At 45.7% G+C, this 21539-nt stretch overlaps 1 protein-coding gene and 1 long non-coding RNA gene across 2 annotated transcripts; one reads left to right on the forward strand and one right to left on the reverse strand.

Annotated features, from left to right (window-relative positions):
* Positions 1-676: 676 nt before the first annotated feature.
* Positions 677-4094, reverse strand: LOC308331517. Its single transcript, XR_013965613.1, has 5 exons — positions 4074-4094; positions 3401-3604; positions 2866-2978; positions 2664-2746; positions 677-1656 (listed from the first exon to the last, which is right to left on the reverse strand). It is a non-coding gene; the product is annotated as an uncharacterized lncRNA (long non-coding RNA).
* Positions 4095-10435: 6341 nt separating this feature from the next.
* On the forward strand, positions 10436-12217 carry LOC308331390 (kelch-like protein 7; the record flags this gene model as incomplete). The annotated part of the gene is given in 3 exon segments (XM_080786813.1): positions 10436-11196; positions 11198-11865; positions 11868-12217. Coding segments are annotated over 3 exon segments (1779 nt in total).
* Positions 12218-21539: the final 9322 nt, after the last annotated feature.

Genomic DNA, 21539 nt, shown 5'->3' on the forward strand with positions numbered 1-21539 from the left:
TGCCCCAATAAGTTACCTTTCATCAGAACCACAACATGTAGAAGATGTCGGAGGCATCAAGTATCCTCTGGGATGTGGGCTAAGCCACCAGGTAAGTTAGAGAATAAAGTTAGAGACTTAAAAACATATTCCCCACAGGTTTATTAACACAATAACAATGAAGACATATTCAGTGCCGTTCTCTTTCACGCACTATGGCCCACATGCAACACGTGTTTACAGTCACAAGAACAAACCATGTTTTTATGTCGGTCATTCTCAAACATTAAAAAAAAGAAAAAAGCAGATCTACAAGCTGGTAGCATGGCAGTGTTATTTCAATACCTAAAGTATAACATATTGCTTTAAACACCAAAAGGGGTTCCCGTCCAGAATGTGTTAAAACAAAAAACTGTAGCGAAAAGGCCTTGTGCACACCTACAAGGACAGGTGCGTGGGAGCCGGTAACCAAATTTGATGCAGCAAAGTGCAGTGATGTCATTTCAGAAAACATGCCCCAGAATACAAATCCCTACTGTACCTTACTGTTTAAGAATGTGAGGCTGGAAATTTGACAACATGCTCACAACATACCATATTTGATTTATGTTCCCAATCCTAGTATTTGGAATTCTGCCTGACACAATTTTGAATTTTTTTATTTTACCAATTTATCAACGTGCACCCGGTGCTTTGCAATGCGCTTTGTTGCGAGCACATCTCCAGCTGGCATTTGTCTCTTAGACCTGGCAAAGGGTGGAATATTTAACTGTAGTCCTATTGCGGTCAGGTCTTCCTCTATTAGAAACCCCTTATCAGCCATTATGCCATCCCCCCTCTGCAAATACCCAACCTCAATCAGTTGTTTGAGGAGTGGGATGATGCCACACCTCCTGACTATTTCCTTGTCAGACAAACAGCCAGTGAAAAGGGCAGATGAAAAAATCACAGCACCACGAGGGTCGCAGGCAACAAGTGATTTGAGGGTGTTGGTACTTTTATAATTTGAATAGCTTTTGCTCTGGATTGCCAATGAGGTTGGTTTTTCAATTTTCACTTCTGTGCAATCTATAATTGCAAATGTTGATGGGTAGTCTGATTTGTATTCTGGGGGCATGTTTTCTGAAATGACATCCCTGTGAGGCCAAATTGGTAATTCACCCAAAATTTCAAACATGTAGTCAATCCAGGAATTGAAAAGAACACTTGCGTTTTGTGTGGCGATATTAAATCTAAAGGCAAGGTTTTTCAGATCTTCATTGTTGCGCAGTTTCATTAAAACAAATAGCAACTGCCTACGGAGTGGCATCTCTACAATTTTCCAATTATTTCTCTTGTATTTTAGTGGGACGTTTACTTGGGGGATGTCTGGATTAGCTGGAATGCCAAATAGTGTGCACAGTTGGTTAAAACGTGCATACGTGAACCCAGTACTGTATTCCATCATTTTGGGGATTTCATTATCATTAAGAAGTTCAGGTGTAAGTGTACCCTCTTTAAGTGTCTCTATAGTTTTTTTCAGACGTTCTACCTCCGTTTCTTTTACAGCCAATTTCAATGTCAAGTTCTCATTGTCTTCCTTTAATTTCTTCACTTCTTCTGCGTCATGTTCCTCCTCAGCTTCCCTCTGGTGGTCCTGCTGGTCGTGGTCCTCCGGAGGTGGGGGCTCCAAACTCTCTGGAAAGAGAAATTATTACGGTACATATTAATGATTTTAATGTATATTTTTTTGTCTTGTTTTTCCTTTACAGCTTCCCCTTATTATCACTGGAGCTGCAGCACCTACTGCAGATGGTGGAGAGCCTCCTGATAGTGATGAAGATGACTTCCCCAACTTCAAATTGCCTCCCCAACCAACAGATGTGTGCAGAGTTTTTCATGAGAATGCCATGAAAATCTACACCAAAATGACAATTTCAGTACAAGAGTCAATACAATTAGAACAAAATACCAGAAAGCAAAACTCAAATAACTTGTGGTTTGTGGAAAGGTCTACTCGACTAACTTCGAGCACTTTCAAAAGAATATGCTCTAGGAGAGCTGACCATGACACTCTTGCTGAAAAGTTAAAATGTACAGGATCGGTCAAAACGAAAGCTATGAAGAGAGGTATAGAAGAAGAGCCTGTAGCAGCGGCAGAGTACACCAAGGTCACTGGCAATCCAGTGTATCCATGTGGCTTGGTTGTAAATCCACATGCACCACATCTTGGAACTTCACCTGACCGTAAGGTCATAGAGAGAAAGGGTGAAAGCACTAACTATGGGCTTTTAGAAATTAAATGCCCATCGAAGGATAGCATCACACTGTGTCCCTACTTGTCCAAGCAGGCAGATGGCAGCTATAAGCTAAAAGAGTGTCACGACTACTACTATCAGATAATGGGGCAGCTTGGGCTCACTGGTATGTCATGGTGTGATTTATTTGTTAAATGTGCTGAAGACCATCACCTACAGCGGATACACTTTGATGCAGCAAAATGGGAAGAGATGAAGAACAAACTTGATGTTTTTTACTTTGATTACTACATTAACCACATGTCATGAACCCCAGCATTTCTATTCTGGGCACAAAGGGGGTGCAATAAACTGATACCTCAAATGACCTTGTCTGGACTTTCTGATTTGTGACACATTGTGAGCTTGTAGATCAGCTATAGTACAACAAAGTATGTCATCACTCACCAACAATACTACCCTGTTCTTCTGGGGTTTTCTCCAGGTTACTGGATGTGGAGGCCTCATCCTCCTCAAAATCACATCTGAGTCTGTAAAAGCACAACTCATGTTAGTTGACTATTTTGTGTTTCTGAATAGTAGTACCTGCTGGGGCAAAAATGCATGTTACAACACAGCGGTCTTGATAAATTAAATGTTCCTTGTGTACCGTTTTTTGGGAGCCTTTCGACAGCCACCTTGTTGCTCCCTTGTTGGCTTAGACACGCTCACAGCAGCCATGGGGTTGGGGAAGTCATCGGTAGGCTTTCCATTCACAAAATGCTACAAAGATTAAAGAAAAATAAGTTTGCATTTCAATGATATATATCACTACAAAACATGCTCATGTTTTTCAGTGAAATATTTGTGTGAATAGACGTGCTAACAATACACAGGTAAATACATATTAGTATGGCAATGAAGGTTAAAATGCAATGGTGCTAGTGATAACGTGTTCTGTGTAGTGTAGAAATGTAATGCAAAGAAATAGCATCATGATTTACAGACATTGTCTGAAGCCTCTATAGCACTTGTGCAAACATGTATTGTATACACAGGATCACAATGGAAAGGAGCCCTCTGGGATTTTTCTATCATACTTTTAACATTACATGCACCTGCTGTATTTGTATGTAGGCAAACTTTACAGTTTTGAGATTAGCTCATGTCTAACAGCATATTATCAACAAGAGCCCTATGCCTACCTTGGAGCACACATATATGTGATGGTCTATTGTGGTGGGGTTCAGTTGAGCATAGGGTCTCCCACATTGTTTGATCCACTGCCTGCATTTCTCTGGTTGGGATTTAGGTTTTGGGAACGGGAAAAAGACCACTCCACCCTCCAGACGATCAGGGTACCGAGTGTCTGACTTGCACGTTCCGTGGGCACAACGTTTCACCATGTTCTGAAACAACGACAATGGCATTTTAGTCTAAATGTACCTACTACCAAAGCTTGATTATAAATCACATAAAAGTTAACGCGCTGTCTAGAATCTGTCGAGCTTACCATGTTATGAGGCTTGCTACGTTAGCTTAACTAATCGTGGTTACATTATCGTAACCAGCTAACATCTGCTAGTAAAAACACAACATGACCATCGTAATGTAACATTAGCAAAAGTAATGTCTTTAACAAGTTGAGAGCCGGCCGGGTGGCGATGAACTTTAACAAAAGCAGCCTATAGCTATAGCTCTCCGCAGCAGAGCTACAGGACGAGGTCCGTAACTTTAACGTTTTTTTCTGCTTAAAAAAGGCGATCTATAAACAAAAAAATATATGTAGCCTCTCCCATAACAACTACAGTACCCATACAAAGAACAATTTCAACGAAAACAATGAAACTTGCTAAAATAATGTAATATAAATAATACCTTGTGTGTCGTAGGTCCTCCGGCTCCATTCACTTCAACGCTAAGCTGAGGGGGGAAGTAGAGATTCTGTCGTAGGGGGCGGCGCAACGGGGCTTGTGGGAGGGGCTTGCGATTGGTGAATTATGTTCTGTTAACACTTGAATACATGGTGGTTTGCAGCTCGGAATGCACTATTCTGAGTTACAGCCGTTTGAAGTTTCAGTTAGCTTCTAACTGAATTTCAGTTAGGTTCTACTATGGCCACAAACCCATGACATATATCAAATTAAACATAATGATGTCTACTTTAATGTGGAAAAAAAACACTATTCCATTATGTTCCACATATGTACATATGAGGCTCTGAATGCAGCATGGTATTTTATCAAGTAGCAGAACGAGTTTTTTTGACAGATTATAGCTTCACACTGGTACATGCTACCATCTCATGCTTTTTTTTGTATTCAAGTAAACATCCTAATCTTTCATTTGCTATATAGTGTGGTCACATAGTCCCAGCAGATGATGTTCTGTGGATTCTTTCTTCCTCCACACCATAGCATGAATATGAATGACATGAAATGTCCGCTTATTTATAAGCTACCTTTGGGCTTGTTTTAGTTATTTTCATGTAAATCAAGGACCCCAACATTATTTTCCTTGCCTAAAGGGGTGCTCTTTTCACAACACGTCACGACGCGCTGTGAGCTTGTAGATCTGCTATTTTCAAATAGCTGATGTATAGCGAAGTACAACAATGTGCAAACACAGCAGCAAGATTTGTGAGTTGCTGTGATAGGAGAAGGATATCAAATGGAACACAACCACCCTAAAGACTAATCATTGTGTATATTCCTGCACTATACCTGCATCGAGTGATCTTGGTACATAGAAGTTGATCTATTGAAGATTCTGACCTTCAAAGTACATAATTTTTATACCTTGGTATCACACTCGACCCTGAACACTCTTTCAAACCCCACATTGATCTCACCCTACGGCAGTTTGTGCTCATTATACCCCTCCATCAACTGCTTTTCATTTGAATTAAGGAAACGAATCAACCTTTTAACTGCCAGGCTCTCTATTTTAATAGGACCACTCCTGCCCATGTTAAATCCCCTACCTTTTGAAATTTATAGAATATTCTCTGGTGGGGCTACAATGACACGGAATATTTCAAAACAAGTATTTGCATGTCTGCTTTCATGGAAAAAATAAACTGAGTTGATAATTATGTTCTGTTATATAGATATCAACACTTGAATACATGGTGGTTTGCAGCTCGGAATGCACTATTCTGAGTTACAGCCGTTTGAAGTTTCAGTTAGCTTCTAACTGAATTTCAGTTAGGTTCTACTATGGCCACAAACCCATGACATATATCAAATTAAACATAATGATGTCTACTTTAATGTGGAAAAAAAACACTATTCCATTATGTTCCACATATGTACATATGAGGCTCTGAATGCAGCATGGTATTTTATCAAGTAGCAGAACGAGTGACACCAAAGCTTTTTTGACAGATTATAGCTTCACACTGGTACATGCTACCATCTCATGCTTTTTTTTGTATTCAAGTAAACATCCTAATCTTTCATTTGCTATATAGTGTGGTCACATAGTCCCAGCAGATGATGTTCTGTGGATGCAAGGCTCTGGAAAACACTGTTTTTAGTTATAGCCATTTTACAATTCAGTTAGCTTCTAACTGAATTTCAGTTAGGTTTTACTATGGCCACGTACCCATGACATATATCAAATGAAAGATAATCGTGTCTACTATAATGTGGAAAAAAGAAAACTATTCCATTATGTTACACTCTGTAAATATGAGGCTCTGAATGCAGCATGGTATTTCAAAGAGTGGCAGAACGAGTGACGCCAAACAATTTTTTGACAGATTATGGCTTCACACTGGTACATGCTACCATCTCATGCTTTTTTTTGTATTCAAGTAAACATCCTAATCTTTCATTTGCTATATGGCATGTTCACATAGTCCCAGCAGATGATGTTCTGTGGATTCTTTCTTCCTCCACACCATAGCATGAATATGAATGACATGAAATGTCCGCTTATTTATAAGCTACCTTTGGGCTTGTTTTAGTTATTTTCATGTAAATCAAGGACCCCAACATTATTTTCCTTGCCTAAAGGGGTGCTCTTTTCACAACACGTCACGACGCGCTGTGAGCTTGTAGATCTGCTATTTTCAAATAGCTGATGTATAGCGAAGTACAACAATGTGCAAACACAGCAGCAAGATTTGTGAGTTGCTGTGATAGGAGAAGGATATCAAATGGAACACAACCACCCTAAAGACTAATCATTGTGTATATTCCTGCACTATACCTGCATCGAGTGATCTTGGTACATAGAAGTTGATCTATTGAAGATTCTGACCTTCAAAGTACATAATTTTTGTTTTGATTGTTATATAATATATATATATATATATTATATATAATATATAAATTAAATAATATATTATAAATAATACATTGTAAATAATAAATAAAATAATAAACGTTCAATCTGTGTGTGTGCATAATCAATGTGACTGTGTGCTGTACAACACTGCCATCTCATGGCCACACACACCATGTACATTCAAGTATATGCTGCTATCACTGCACTTTCATTGCACTGTGGCACTGTGGCCATGAGATGGCAGTGTAGTACAACACACAGTCACATTGAGCATGCGCACGCGCACACACACACACACACACACGCACACACACACACACACACACACACACACACACACACACACACACACACACACACACACACCAACACGTGACACTCGGTAACCAATCAGAAACCCTGGCGGTGTTGCCAGGGCTTGTGAGAGAAAAAGCAACCAGGTTCAGAAAATAATGCACATTATATACAATAAAATGGCTGTATTGGCATGAGAAACGTAAATATTATATAATATAAGTAACCACTAACCAAAGGAAGTGATTACAAGTTGTATTATGCTGCTACATTAGTATGAAATGTCAAACGTTTACGTTGTTTACGTTTGTGATTGGTTACCGAGTGTCACGTGTTTGTGCGTGTTCAAATAACTGTATCTGGGCCCCGTTGCCATGGATTTGCTTGGAACCAATCGGTTAGCTTGCGACCTCCCAGACATGGGGATTATTCAGGTGTATACAGTGTCTGCAAGCAGGAGGCGCGCTTGCCGTTGCACACAACACACACAGATACCTGTATACCGGTATACTTTTATGATGCACGCTACGCTATGATGCAGTACTGATTCGATTTGCACCGTGGACAGGACAGTGGATGGCGCAGGACAAATCGATGGACATCACATTGGATCACGTTTATTTTTATGATACACGCTTTGGGTATCAAAGTACTGGTTTTATCTGCAGCGGACCTGGGTCATTTCGATGGACATCACATTGGATTTGTTGTTGATTTCGACAATACTAACAACTATCAGCGACGGTGGTATGGTGTATGTTGTGTGTGTGTGCGTGTGTGTGTGTGTGTGTGTTCAGAGGGAGCCGGCCTCTACGTTCCTGTATCCGGCCTCTACGTTTCAACGCCTCGCTTCTCCTCTCCTCTCTTCTCCGACACCTAGCCTACTATACTATTACTATAAACTAAAATTGAAAACTATAAAAACTCAAGCTAAACTGTAATTACCCACTAACTACCTAACACTAAATAAAACCCTAAATAACTGTCAATATATATTTTCACTGCTCTGGTCTCTTTTCTATTTTCTCTCTCTCTTCTCTCTGATGTTGCTCGTTTGTCGTTGCATTGTTTTGACTCGATACAATTGGTTATTGAGGCTACTTTGTGCATGGTGTTTTTGTTTCACGTGCTGTGGTCCTGTCTTTTCAGTTAGACTTACGGGGTTAACAACGATCGACGCGTATGGGTTCATAGTATCATATAAAGTGCGGACCCCAATAGAACGAAAGTTTCGTGTTGGGCGGGAGCGGCGAATTAAATTTATCTACGTTTCTTTTGTGTTGGCCGTACAAGCAGTTAACCAAGTACTACTCCCCATTATAGATTACGCTGACATAGTCTATCAGAATACCACAGAAACCAATCTCAAACCTCTAAATATACTAAATAACTCACTATGCCGATTTGTACTGAGATGCCCATATCAAACACACCACTGTTCCTTATACAGTTCACTTGACTGGCTGCAGCCTAAGGCAAGAAAACAACTTCACTGGTACCAATTCCTATTCAAATGTGTGCACCTCAACTGCCCTCCATACCTGAAACAGTCACTGGTAATATATACATCTCCATACCCACTTAGAAATACTCAACATCCCTACTTTTCTATCTATCCCCAGAAGAATATTCTCTGAATCCGGACGCAGGTCATTCCATTGAATACCGGACTTCTCGCCTCGGCGAGTGGACTTCACCTTTGGCGAGTGACCTTCCCCTTTTACCGAGAAGTCTTTACTTTCCGAGGCGAGTCGCCAAGACCAATCGCCCCAGAAAGTGAAGCCTTCTCGGCAAAAGGGGAAGACCACTCGACCCTGAGCATGCTCATTTAGTCATTTCCATTGCGCTCCAATTCCAAGGCGCTCATATCCAAGCCGCACCGAGGAGTTTGCACATAAAGTGCGTTATTTCTTGCATTTTGCAGCTCCGAAATCGGGGACTCACAGAAAGACAGTGGAGAGAGGACGCAATGCCGTCAGCCCGCGCACGCGCGCGCGCACACACACACACACACACACACACACGCAGTCCCAAGAATACGCTATTATGTGGGGCACATTGTCAGGCAGATCAGCTCTACACAATGTATGCCTATACGCGCATTGTGCAAAGACGAAGCACAAATAAATCCAATAGCCTTGTGAGGCGCGCAGCGAAAAGTTGATAAATGCGATGTTTTACTGCTTCGTGTGTGACTGTGTGTGTGTGTGTGTGTGTGTGTGTGTGTGTGTGTGTGTGTGAAGAAGCCTTTCTAACCAAAGTGCTGAAGTATCAGCAGCTAACGCAGACCATCTCACAGCTAGGCTACAGATGTAAACTTTTAGTTTTTATCTTTGGCATCATGTGCATACGTTGGTTGTGAGGGGCTTACAAATGTAACTGGCTGCTCTGTGCTCTCCCACTGTCAAACTGCACTGGCAGTGTTTATGTCCTTTGTACAGTAACAAGGTATTCCTGTACTTCTCATTATGTGGACATAAATAAACATTTCAAATGTGTGTGTGTGTGTGTGTGTGTGTGTTCGTTCCTCTCTCTCTCTCTCTCTCTCTCTCTCTCTCTCTCTCTCTGGTCCAGTGCTTACAGCAAGACCGTACATTTGACTCTTGTGTTATATTCTTGTGAAATATTCAGTAAAGTATTCTGGTGAAATATTCACCCCAATTTGCCATTTTAAGATTTCATAGTATTTAGCATCTCTGAGCCCAGGAATGGGTGTGACAATAGATACAATCTAAAAAGATACAATCTAAAAAGTAACTATAGGCTAATTGAGTTTTCAAATAAATACATGTGGCGTAAAACTGCTTGCAGCTAACACTGCAAGTAGGCTATAATTTATTCCATGAAGTTACTTGTAGTTTTAGACCCATGCTTTTAAATGCTGTATGTTTACATTACCTTAGGTACCTTTTTACCCCTAAATGCATGGCTTGAATCAGCCGTGCACTGATGTGAAAGAGTCAAAACCTTACCAACAGAACGTCAGGGGAAAAAATACCTTAGACGTGTGTTATAATCCTTCCACTTTTAAGAAGATCACACCAGGATTTGTACTACACTATGTCTTCACATTCAATATTTGAGCTGTTCTTCTAACAACAATGTCATGGATTGATCAAATTATAGAAACGATGGATTTCACCGCGACGCGCATGGATGTCATGGATTGATCAAATTATATAAAAGACGGATTTAGCACAGTAGCTAGCAAAGGCTGCAGTTGCTGAAAGTGAAGAAAACACTAGCCAAAAAGTGAAGACCACTCGCCAAAAGGTGAAGACATTTCGCCCCGGGCCCAGTGGTCTTCCCCTCGGGGCGAGTGGACTTCCCCTTTTGGTGAGTCGCCAAGACCAATCGCCCAGACTGCTCGCCAAGGGCGAGTGGTCTTGCTACCATTCCATTACAAAGCCCCATTTGACTGGAACAACCTTCCCCTTTCTCTCAGATCTGTGACCTCTCCCGGCCGCTTCAGGACTTCTCTGTATTCACACCTCAAAACAACCTGTTCAACCTGTTCATGCTACTAACACTGCCCGTACTGCTGTTTACTTCTGACCACTGTTTCAAATCACTGCACCACCACCACAGCACCACCACCATAGAAGAAGCTATTAAAAACAGAGAGGGAGGGAGAGTCAGCCAGTCAGTCAGAGATGGAGGAGTACAGGCAGCTGTCCAGTGTGATGGGAGTCATGAACACCCTGAGAAAACAGGGTACACTGTGCGATGTGGTCCTGGTGGTCCAAGGGAAGCACTTCCCTGTGCACAGAGTGGTGTTGGCTGCAGCCAGCCACTTCTTCAGCCTCATGTTTACCATCGCCAACGCCCGTGAGTCCACGGCCCGTGAGGTGGAGCTGAGGAGCGCTGAGCCGGAGGTCATTGGACTGCTGGTGGAGTTCATCTACACAGCCAGGATCTCGGTGAACAGCGGTAACGTCCAGTCGCTGCTGGGCGCAGCCAACCAGTACCAGATTGAGCCGGTCAAGAAGATGTGTGTGGACTTCCTCAAAGGACAGATCGACGCCACCAACTGTCTGGGCATCGCGGCCCTGGCAGACTGCATGGACTGTCCCGAGCTGAAGGGGGCGGCAGAGGTCTTCGTCCAGATGCATTTCACCGAGGTGTACCGGCTGGACGAGTTCCTGGCGCTGGACGTCGCTCAGCTCACACACCTGCTGCACCAGGACCAGCTGACGGTGCGCGCAGAGGCACAGATCTACGACGCGGCGGTGCGCTGGATGAAGTACGACGTGTCTCAGCGTCAGCAGCACATGGTGCAGGTTATGGGCTGCGTGCGTTTCCCTCTGGTCTCCAAGACCTTCCTGTCCAAGACGGTGCAGGCAGAGCCTCTGATCCAGGACAACCCGCAGTGCCTCAAGATGGTCATCGGCGGGATGCGCTATCACCTGCTGTCGCGAGGACGAGAGCAGCGAGAGCAGCCGACCGCGCCGCAAGAAACACGACTACCGCATCGCACTGTTCGGAGGCTCGCAGCCGCAGTCCTGTCGCTACTTCAACCCCAAGGACTCCAGCTGGACAGACATCCGCTGTCCGTTCGAGAAGCGGCGAGACGCCACTGCTGTGTTCTGGGACAACGTTGTGTACATCCTGGGAGGTTCACAGCTGTTCCCTATCAAGCGCATGGACTGCTACAACGTTCTGAAGGACTCCTGGTACTCCAAGCTGGGCCCGCCCACGCCGCGGGACAGCCTGGCGGCCTGCGCCTCGCAGGGCAAGATCTACACGTCTGGAGGGTCCGAAGTGGGGCCTGCAGGCAGCTCTGCGCTGGACCTGTTCGAGTGCTACGACACACGCACCGAGTCGTGGCAGGTGAAGAGCAGCATGCTGATGGCCCGCTGCAGCCACGGGTCCGTGGAGCACCAGGGCCTGGTGTACGTGTGTGGCGGCACCGTGGGGAACAACGTCTCCGGACGCGTGCTCAACAACTGTGAGGTGTACGACCCCGCCACGCAGCAATGGAGAGAGCTGAGTGGGATGAGGGAGAACAGGAAGAACCATGGGCTGGTGGTGGTCAACAACAGGATCTACGCTGTGGGAGGCCAGGGAGCCCTGGGAGGGCTGGACTCGTGGAGTTCTACGACATCGCCACCAACGAGTGGCGCCCGGCCGCCACCATGCCGTGGCGCGGCGTGACGGTGAAGTGCGCGGCGGTGGGCGACGTCATCTACGTCCTGGCGGGCTTCCAGGGGGTGGGGCGCCTCGGGCACGTCCTGGAGTACCACGTCGACCCCGACAGGTGGGTGACGTGCAGTAAGGTGCGGGCGTTCCCCGTCACCAGCAGTCTGATCTGCGTGGTGGACACGTGTGGCGCCAACGAGGAGGAGGACATCGACCTGGTGGACTCCCGGGCGCACGGCGCGCCCGTAGCCGCGCCCGTAGCCGCGCCCGCAGCCACGCCCTCTACGTCAGCCTGAGGGTCGTCATGCAACTCCTCTGCGACTATTGTACGTGCAACCATCGTTTCCAATGGCGAGTTGCAAGGAGCGGCAGCCGGAGTGGTGAGGCAGGATTTAAAAGGGTCTCGATGGACGGAGCCAGTTTGACGTTGGCCTCGGAAACCCGGACGCTTGTCGTTAAGTTTGTCGTTAATGTTAAGATTAAAAGGGTACTCGAAGTGGTTAAACTAGCCATAGGATAGGATCCTACATGGTCAATCTTCCACAACATCCTAACGATCTCGGATATTTCGTAAAAAAAGCAAAGACTTAATGTAAAGACTATTTGTGTGGCTATCCCAAAACATTCTTTATTTTACATATTTTGCTTGTTTTGCGTGCGTGCGTGCGTGCCACGTTCTACCGAATACTGGACAACTCACCCCGGTGCTTGCCCGTTTTTCCTCCTTACTTATATTGACCCTATAAAGAATTTAGTATTATTTAGTATATATGTAAGGTTTTGCCCCCTTTGTGTGTGCGTGCGTGCATGCAGGGCTGTGTGATGCGTAGTGCAGTAGGACTGCAGTAGTGCTTGTAGTTAGTGCATGTTGTGCATGTTGCTTCTGCTTGCTACTCTGCTTTCAGCTACTGCCGCCGGCTAGCCCTCCTCGCGGGGGGTGAAAAGAGGAGCTGAGTTGCGTAAGTCTTCTCCTGCCGGTACACAGCCTCTCCACCGCCAAGACTTCTGCAGTGCCTCCTCGGGGCCACACACGGTAACTGGGTACCTTGCGGTCCCAGGCCAAACTGTAGAGGATCTCGGAGCAACAGTGGGCCCCAGAGGCAAGGCGTGCAGGCCCACCGGTGTGTGGACACGCCCTGGCGCCTGCCAACCACTGTCCCAGCTATGGGCAAATAGCATGGGCAGGTGGGGCTCATAGCCGTGGAAGGCAAGGCAACCCATCTAGGAGAAGGACACTCTGAAGTAAAACCAGGACTGCGAGGAGTTGCGCCCCACAGTCCTTAATTAGCATTGTAAAGCCAACCATGGAGTACAAAGTCATCCCAAATCCTATACTTCCAGCAGCGGGAGTCTGCAGGAACATCGCAGCGGACGGTGGTGTTGGTCCTCCTCCCGGAGGACATCATGACGATAGGACCTTAAACCCGCGAGGGAGGGCCCTGTCCGATCACAGCACTCCGTCCAATGCACTCTTGCGTTGTCGGAGACCATTTCTTATGGGAACCTTCAACGCATGTACAGTAAGAGAAGATGCTAGACTGGTGGAGCTAGCACACTGTGCTGAGGAAAGGGGAGTGGAGATCCTGGGGATCCAGGAACACAGGAGAGTGCACACTGAAGACCGGATCGTGTACCGCAGAGTGGAGAGATGCACGTTCATCACTTCATCCGCGTGGCGAAACGAGGCCCAGGCTGCAACAGGGGGCGTAGGGCTACTGCTGGGTTCTCGGGCGCGTAAGGCTCTCCGTCGGGCTTACCATCACACCGACAGGATCCTTATCGCAGAGTTCTCAGGCAACCCAGTAACAACAGTCATAGTTGTGTACTCGCCCACCAACGTGGCACCACCTGAGGAGGTGGAGAAGTTCTACGAGGACCTTTCAACAGCGGTTCAAGACGTCCCAGCGCACAACTTTCTGGCAATCCTGGGGGACTTCAACGCAAGGCTCGGACCAGAGGACGCGCCCTTCCCATATCATGACTCTACCAACCGCAATGGTGCACACCTTGCCTCCCTCCTCATGGAACACCAGCTACTGGCAGCGAACACCATATTCAGGAAGAGAACAGGCAAGAGATGGACGTTCCAAGACCGAGCCTCAGGTATGCTACGCCAACTGGACTATATACTTGTGAGGCAAAAGTGGAGGAATTCCATCCTGAATGCTGAGTCATACAGCACGTTCAGCTCTGTGGGCTCTGACCACCGCGTGGTCTCCATGAGGGTGCGACTGAGCCTCAGGGTCCCCAAGCCATGCCCTAAAATCCGATATGACTGGAAGGCATTCTCAACAGACCCTGGCCTGCAAGCCAGGTACACAGAGGAGGTCACAAGGCGCTTTCAGCTGCTGGATGAGGGTGAGGAGCCCAACAATGAATACAGGCGCTTCGTTGTAGCAAATGAGGAGGCAACCAGGCTGTGTGTGCCCGTTCTGGATAAATCCAGAACCACCCTGCAGTCCAGGCACCCGGAGGTCGTGGTGGCACGAGGAAGGGTGGAGGAAGCACGGCTTGGCTTTGCGCGAGAGCCAACTGCGGAGAGACGTGGGCGACTGAATGAAGCCAAACAGCTTCTATTCAGAACCTACGATAACATCAAAGGGGAGGAACTCATGGAGAGGGTGCATAGAGTCCAGGAAGCGCAAGGTGAGAGGCAGTACGGTGAGGCCTGGAAGGTCATTAACGAAATGACTGGACGGAAGAGGACCAAGGAGGGACAGGTGGAGGGGCTCAGCCCTGAGGAAAGGGTGAACACCTGGTTCAACCATTTCCAAAGGTTGCTGGGAACAACAGTTGAGGGAGAGGAGGAAGACATACCACCATTACTCCAGAACCTCGACATCGACGATGGCCCCTTCACGGTCAGTGAGTTAGCCAGGGCGAAAGCCACACTGAGAGTGGGCAAAAGTGCTGGGCCGGACGGCATACCGCCAGAAGTGGTAAAGAACTGCGGGTTTGACAACGTCATCCTACAGTTCTGTAACCTTGCCTTGCTAAACGGCAAGCAGCCTGACATTTGGTCTCTGTCCAACATCATCCCTGTGCCTAAGGCCGGGGACCTCTCGAAGCCAGACAACTACCGAGGCATCAGCCTGACATGCATCACCGCAAAGGTCTACAACCGTATGATCCTGAACCGGATAAGGCATGCCATCGACCCTCATCTGAGGGAGAACCAAAACGGTTTTCGAGAAGGGAGAACTACCGTGGCCCAGATCTTGGCCCTAAGGAGAATAATTGAGGAGGTCAAAAGGAACAACCTGACTGCCGTGTTGTGTTTTATCGACTTCAAAAAAGCATTTGACTCAATACACAGAGGAACGATGATGAAGATCCTTAAGGCCTACGGTGTCCCTCCCAACTTACTCCGGGCAATAGAAACCATGTACGCAGGAACAAGGGCCAAGGTGTTGACTCCAGATGGCAACAGTGAGGAGTTTAACATTGTGGCTGGAGTACTGCAAGGAGACACCCTAGCCCCCTTCCTCTTCGTCATAGTCCTGGACTACGCGTTGAGGAAGGCCATCAATGGACGAGAGCAGGACCTTGGCCTCACCATAACACCAAGGAGGTCGAGGCGACACCCAACAGTAGTCCTGACAGACTTGGACTACGCGGACGACATCAGCCTGCTCTCTGACCACGTGGAACAAGCGCAGGAGCTCCTGACCAGAGTGGAGTCAGAATGTGCCAAGGTTGGCCTCCGGCTGAATGCCAAGAAAACTCAAGTTATCACTTATAACATCCCATCAGAGCATCCACCTCTAACAACAACAGAAGGCACTGCTTTGAAGGAAGTCAATGACTTCAAGTACCTGGGCTCATGGGTCAACTCCACCGAACAAGACCTGAAAGTGAGGAAGGCCCTTGCATGGAGGGCCCTAAACGGCATGGCCAGCGCATGGAACTCCAACCTCCCCCGTCAAACCAAACTAAGCTTCTTCTACGCAACGGTAGAGTCCGTTCTCCTATATGGCAGTGAATGCTGGACCTTGAAGCCAACCCTGCAGAAGTCTCTCGATGGGTGCTACACCAGAATGTTGCGGGCAGTACTCAACATCAATAAGAGCACACATGTTACAAACACTACTCTGTATGATGGAATGCCAAGGGTGACCCAGAAAATAGCAGCCATGAGAATGAGACTAGCAGGACACTGCCAAAGACACCAAGAGCTGCCAGCCAGTAAACTAGTGCTGTGGGAACCAACGCACGGGCACCGGTCACGAGGACGTCCAACGCTAACATACGTGGATGTACTCAAGAACGACGCAGGAGCGCAAAGTACCAACGAACTGGTCAGATGTATGGAGAACCGGGATGACTGGAAACGACGATGGAGGGCTCGTCTGAGGACGACCTAGAGAGAGACTGTACTGTACTAGTCTCAATATGCTTGTCCAAGAAGAGTTGGGGGATGGGGGAGTGGGTGGGAGAGAATGAGCAAGCAAACTGTATCTGTACATGTCTGTATTGTCTATTGCCCACTGTCTATTTGTGTAACTGCACTGTACTGTATGTAATGTTTTTCCCTGTATACGGGACCCCCTCTAAAATTAGATGCTGCAAAGGGGCTATGATCCTTTCAATAAATTCTGACCGAAAGACTGCCTTTAGCTTTGCAGCTTTGCTGCTGCTAGCTACCGTGGGTGATGTTAGCAGTTAGCGGCTAACTGCTATGGTAACATGTGTCTCGCCCACAGGCTTAACTGTTAGCCTTCCCTTTTAGCCGCTTAGCTTCTTCAACGCTAGCTTCTCCCAGGCCCAGAGCTTTTAGCTCCGATGCTTAAGAAGTCCAACTAGCTTTAACGAGGCCCGGCCGTTCTAGCTCCGCTACCGCTACTCCAGGTCGAGGCTCTAGAGGCCTCCATGGCATTAGATCTGCTCTTTATCGACGGAACGCCGCTGTCAGCCACGTCAGTGGCCATAAGCCTTAAGATGGCATTACATAAGAAAAGCAGTGAGTTGCAATTGGTGCATCATTGTGGTGCAACTACACATTTATTGTTATAGTTACTGTAGTCTTTTTTTGAGAACTACCGATTTGATCCCAGGGCAGTACAAGAGGTAGCAAGAAGACTCGCCACTTTTACGCTTTTTGGCGAGTTATCTTGATGACTCGCCAAAAAGTGAAGAAAACTCGCCAGCAGCTGCAGCCTCTCTCAGAGACAGAGCCGCTTTTTTGGACGCGCCTGTGATGTCTTTGAAATGGAACGGCTTTGTCTCTCTCTCTCTCTCTCTCTCTCTCTCTCTCTCTCTAAGCAATAGCAATTGTCTCCCTCTCTCTCTCTCTCTCTCTCTCAACGCATTTCTCGCTCTCTCTCTCTCTCTCTCAACTACCGGTATTTAATTACATATTTCCATTTTGCACCAATATTATAGGCCTACTGCCATGTCTTAATACAGTGTTCCTTTTTACAAATAAAATATGCACATTAAGAAGGTTGATCACAAAGTTAGTGTTTTATAGGCTACTTTGATTTATATAATTTCTTACCTCGTGGCTCGTGCCATGGTTTGAAAAAAAAAAAATCCAATAAATATAATCCAAGGTTTGTTTGTCTGGAGAATGGAGATCCAACACTATGCCATAGTATTAAAGTAAGTAAAGAAGAGTCATTGTGCTGCAGAGTGAGAAGCTGCTCCGCTCTGATAATTGATCTGACCTATATACAGTATATTTGCGCAACTGACTGGCATGAGGTAGCCCAACATTTTAGATTCTCGTAGGTTTCTTTCGATTCTGACAAATCTCTCTACGAGAGTCTAAACGTTAACCCTGCCCCTAACATCGAGAAAGCAACCTTGGTGCCTTTAAATCACTCTTACCTTGTACAAATGCAAAATCTAAGCTGCTTTTAATTTTGCCCCACTTGTTTGTGACGTCTACAGAACCATATTAAACCCTGTCAATGCTTATTTTTCAATAAAAACTGTATTTTAATCCTCTCAGTTTCTGAATCCTGCATTGTAAATGCGGTAAACGGCGCAACAGAATATTGCCCGCGCCCCTAGCAGCCAGGGTTCTCTTGCGCATTTACAATGGAGAGAAAAGCAAGATGGCCGCCAGATTCCGAGACAGAGTTAATTAAAATACCTTTTTTATTGGAAAAATAAGCATCTGCGGGGTTTAATATGGTTCCGCAGACGTCACAAACAAGTGGGGCAAAAATAAAAGCATCTTAGATTTTGTATTTGTACAAGGTAAGAGTGATTTAAAGGCACCAAGGTTGCTTTCTCGACGTTAGGGGCGGGGTTAACGTTTAGACTCTCGTAGAGAGATTCGTCAGAATCGAACAAAACCTCTACGAGAATCTAAAATTTTGGCCTAGGCATGAGGTAGCCTAGTAATTATACTTATTTGGCAGCACCTGCAATTCAGTAACCTATACACATTTCAAAAGGCTTTCATATGCTATTAATATTTTTTCTAATAAGGTTTGTCCTTAGATAGATAGATAGAAATGTGATGATTTTTGTATAGTTTTGGATATTAACAAATTAATTATTAAAGCACAGGGCCTCGCATTTCTCCCAGGCAGCTATGATTGCGAAGCACTGTCTTGCTGCTGTCATAAAGGGGAAAGCAAGTAGTGTAGTGTACACTTCCATTTGTATAAAAATATGTGGTTTTATTTTTTGCACTACTAGGCTTACTACTAACATGGATGACACACAGCCACTCGACTTAGCATACCAAGTGATCAATTCATTCGAGGCTACGCCCCAGCACTATAATGTTGCATATTTGCATGCACTATAATGTTTCATATTTGCATCTCGTTAGTCATAGCCTATTCATACTGTTGTAGTAGGCTAGCTATTCATTCAGTTATATAAATACTAAAATAACTTGCCAGGTTTACTTTTTAATATATTTTATTTTTTTTACAAAACCAATATCAAACAACAAATTAACAGCTTACGGTAAAACGTTGACAGCATCAAAGAAATTAACAATGTATCATAAATGACAAAGAAAATAGTCAACGCCAGTGCAAACAAATTAAGGTAAACAATAAAGACTTGAGCCTAAATAAAAACAAAAACAAATATTAAATGTGCAATAAAAGAAAATACACAACTTCAGTGCAAACAAATATGAAATTAAATAAAAACAATATTTACATAAATGCAACTAAACAATATAGCCTATTTAGCAGTAGGTTTCAGGTTGAAATTGAGGAATGCCAGCTGGGCCACTTTGTCTGCACTGAGCCGACTCCTCCTAGCCGATGCAGCTGCCCTGTCTTGCTAAAGACCCTCTCTGATGGCACTGATGTTGCCACAATGCAAAGTCTAGTCTTCATGACTTGACACAGCCTTGGATAGGAGTCCTTTTCGCTGTTGCCGCCACTTGAGAGGGTCTGAGGTCCTGGGCAGCCGAGGCTCCGACCTATATGCACGGACCTCCATAATTGCATCGGCCGTTGGGTTCCTACTGGTCTGAAGTCCAGTGATGATAATGGCCTTGTGCAGGCCGGTGCAAAAATAAATAACAGCCTATGGCAAATAACGGCCGGGGTCCGAATCGATTTTGTATATTAACGGCCCGGGCTACTATTTGGAAATATACGGTAGCAGACTGTAGCGTGGTAAATGGCGGAGGAGTCCTGTAGAGTAGACTGTACTGTTGCATGGTGATGTTGTGCAGTCAGCTGCGGGGGTGGAGCTTAATTTGGCAGTACGCCAGGGTTAAAATGGTTAATCTGTCTCTCTCTCTGCAGCTCATCCAAAATGGCAAGGCATCTCTGCCCGGAACGCAACTGCTATTTCATGGGGAGTGAAATGCAAGTCGTGGATCACAGGAGGAGCGCGGTGCACCCACCGGTACGTATGATGTGACTTTACCTAAATAATGTAGGTTAAGTTTTTGTTTCCAGACTAGGAATAGCCATTTAGAAAACATATCCTTAATCGGTAACCGTTAGGAGGAGGGGGGGTCCATTTGTAGACATGGCTAAGGGACTGATCGTTATTTATCAAAGGTTGGTATGGTGCAAAAAAGGGGGGGGGTCATTAAACTATTTTTTGAGCCTGAGGGGGGGATATGTTTATTTTTATTTTGGCTTGGGGGAGGTTGTACAACTTTATTTTGCTGAATTTTGTATTTAAAAAATGTTTTGATTATTTGGTTTTTCATAGTGTTTTACTCATATCTATCTATATAGTTTACCCTGTGTGGCGAGTGTACTTGGTATCTTCCATGTGTGCGCAACTGCGCATGCAAATAGAACAGATCTACAAGCTAACAACGTGTTGCTTGGTGACACGTTGTTAGCTTGTAGATCTGATTCTGTTCTACCAGCAAAGGTCCCTCCCCCGGCCGCTGATGTAGTTTGCTACGTCTGACGTGTACCCACTTCAAAACAGCGCGGGACAGATTCTACGTTCATAACATTTCCAGTAGAAAAAGCGAAAAATGTTTCAAGCTATGAACCGCGATGTGTGAATTGTGGGCCAGCAGCAGCAGGCCGCTGAAAAGAGCGAGTGTTGTCGGTCAGAGAGGAGGAAGGCGAGGAGCAGCAGCCAGCAGGTTGACAGCACCGCTGCTGAGGTTGCGGTGGTGGTGTGAGGTGTCTCGGTGAAACCCAGCGCCGCATCACTGAGTCAGGAAAATGTCAGACTGAGATGATAATACAATATAAACTTCTCACAAGTTACTGTTTGTGACTGAACGAAGCTCCTCTAGAAAGTAGCAAAACATCACAGGAACACCTTGAGGCCTTTATGTTGATGGACATGGAACATTTTGATGGAAGAGACTCTACCGTCTTTGGACAACGCATCGTCGTCTCGTCGACATGGTGGCAGGCGAGACAGATTCTCATTCAGAATACGGTAGGGCTGATCTAATGTGCTGATGTGCATCTTTGCGCACTCTGCAATGGTGGATTGTTGGTGTGTGCGTCAATGACGCACACACCAACAATCCACCATTGCGTCACAGTAGCCAGGCCTGCCATGTCTCACCCTTTGAGTGCGACAGTCACGCAATTTAACCCTTTACCACGCACCACGCCACACATGCCATTTCACACGCATTATAAATAATAACGCGCGCTCATGTGTGCGTCCTCACAAACGGAAAAATAACCGATCTGCATGCAGCGCTGATATATGCAGTAGGAGGGTAAACAGTGGACCAAATCCTCAGCAGGGTCCCTGACTGTGTGACGCATGGAAATGAGCCATGCGGACTGCAGAGTTTAGTAGCCTACTTGTGTTTTGTCCGCGGTGCCATGTACTTTTGTCTGCGTATGTGGTTGTAATAGATTAAATAAAGAGTTACACTATAGTGGTGCCTGGCTGGCTAAATGAGCCGAGCAGGCATTTGAACGTTGGTGTTGCGCAAATTGTGCTTTTCTCTGTGGAGTATGACGCTGTAGTATTATGGTATGCGACTGCGTGACATATTTATTTAGCATTCATTCATTTTCATCATCCTGGGCTTGGGCACAGAGGCGAGGGGTGCCCACTGCCTTGGCAGCTTGGCTAGAATGACTTTACGGACGAGGCTCACCTTAAAAATAGCCAATCTAAGCTCACAAATTTGCGTCGCGTCATCAGCGTGTTGTTGTGAGCTTGTAGGTCTGCATATGCTATTTTCGAAGCTGC

Source organism: Protomyctophum bolini (genome assembly GCF_963924005.1).
Source record: "Protomyctophum bolini genome assembly, chromosome: 17".
In the NCBI taxonomy this organism is placed as follows: Eukaryota; Metazoa; Chordata; class Actinopteri; order Myctophiformes; family Myctophidae; genus Protomyctophum; species Protomyctophum bolini.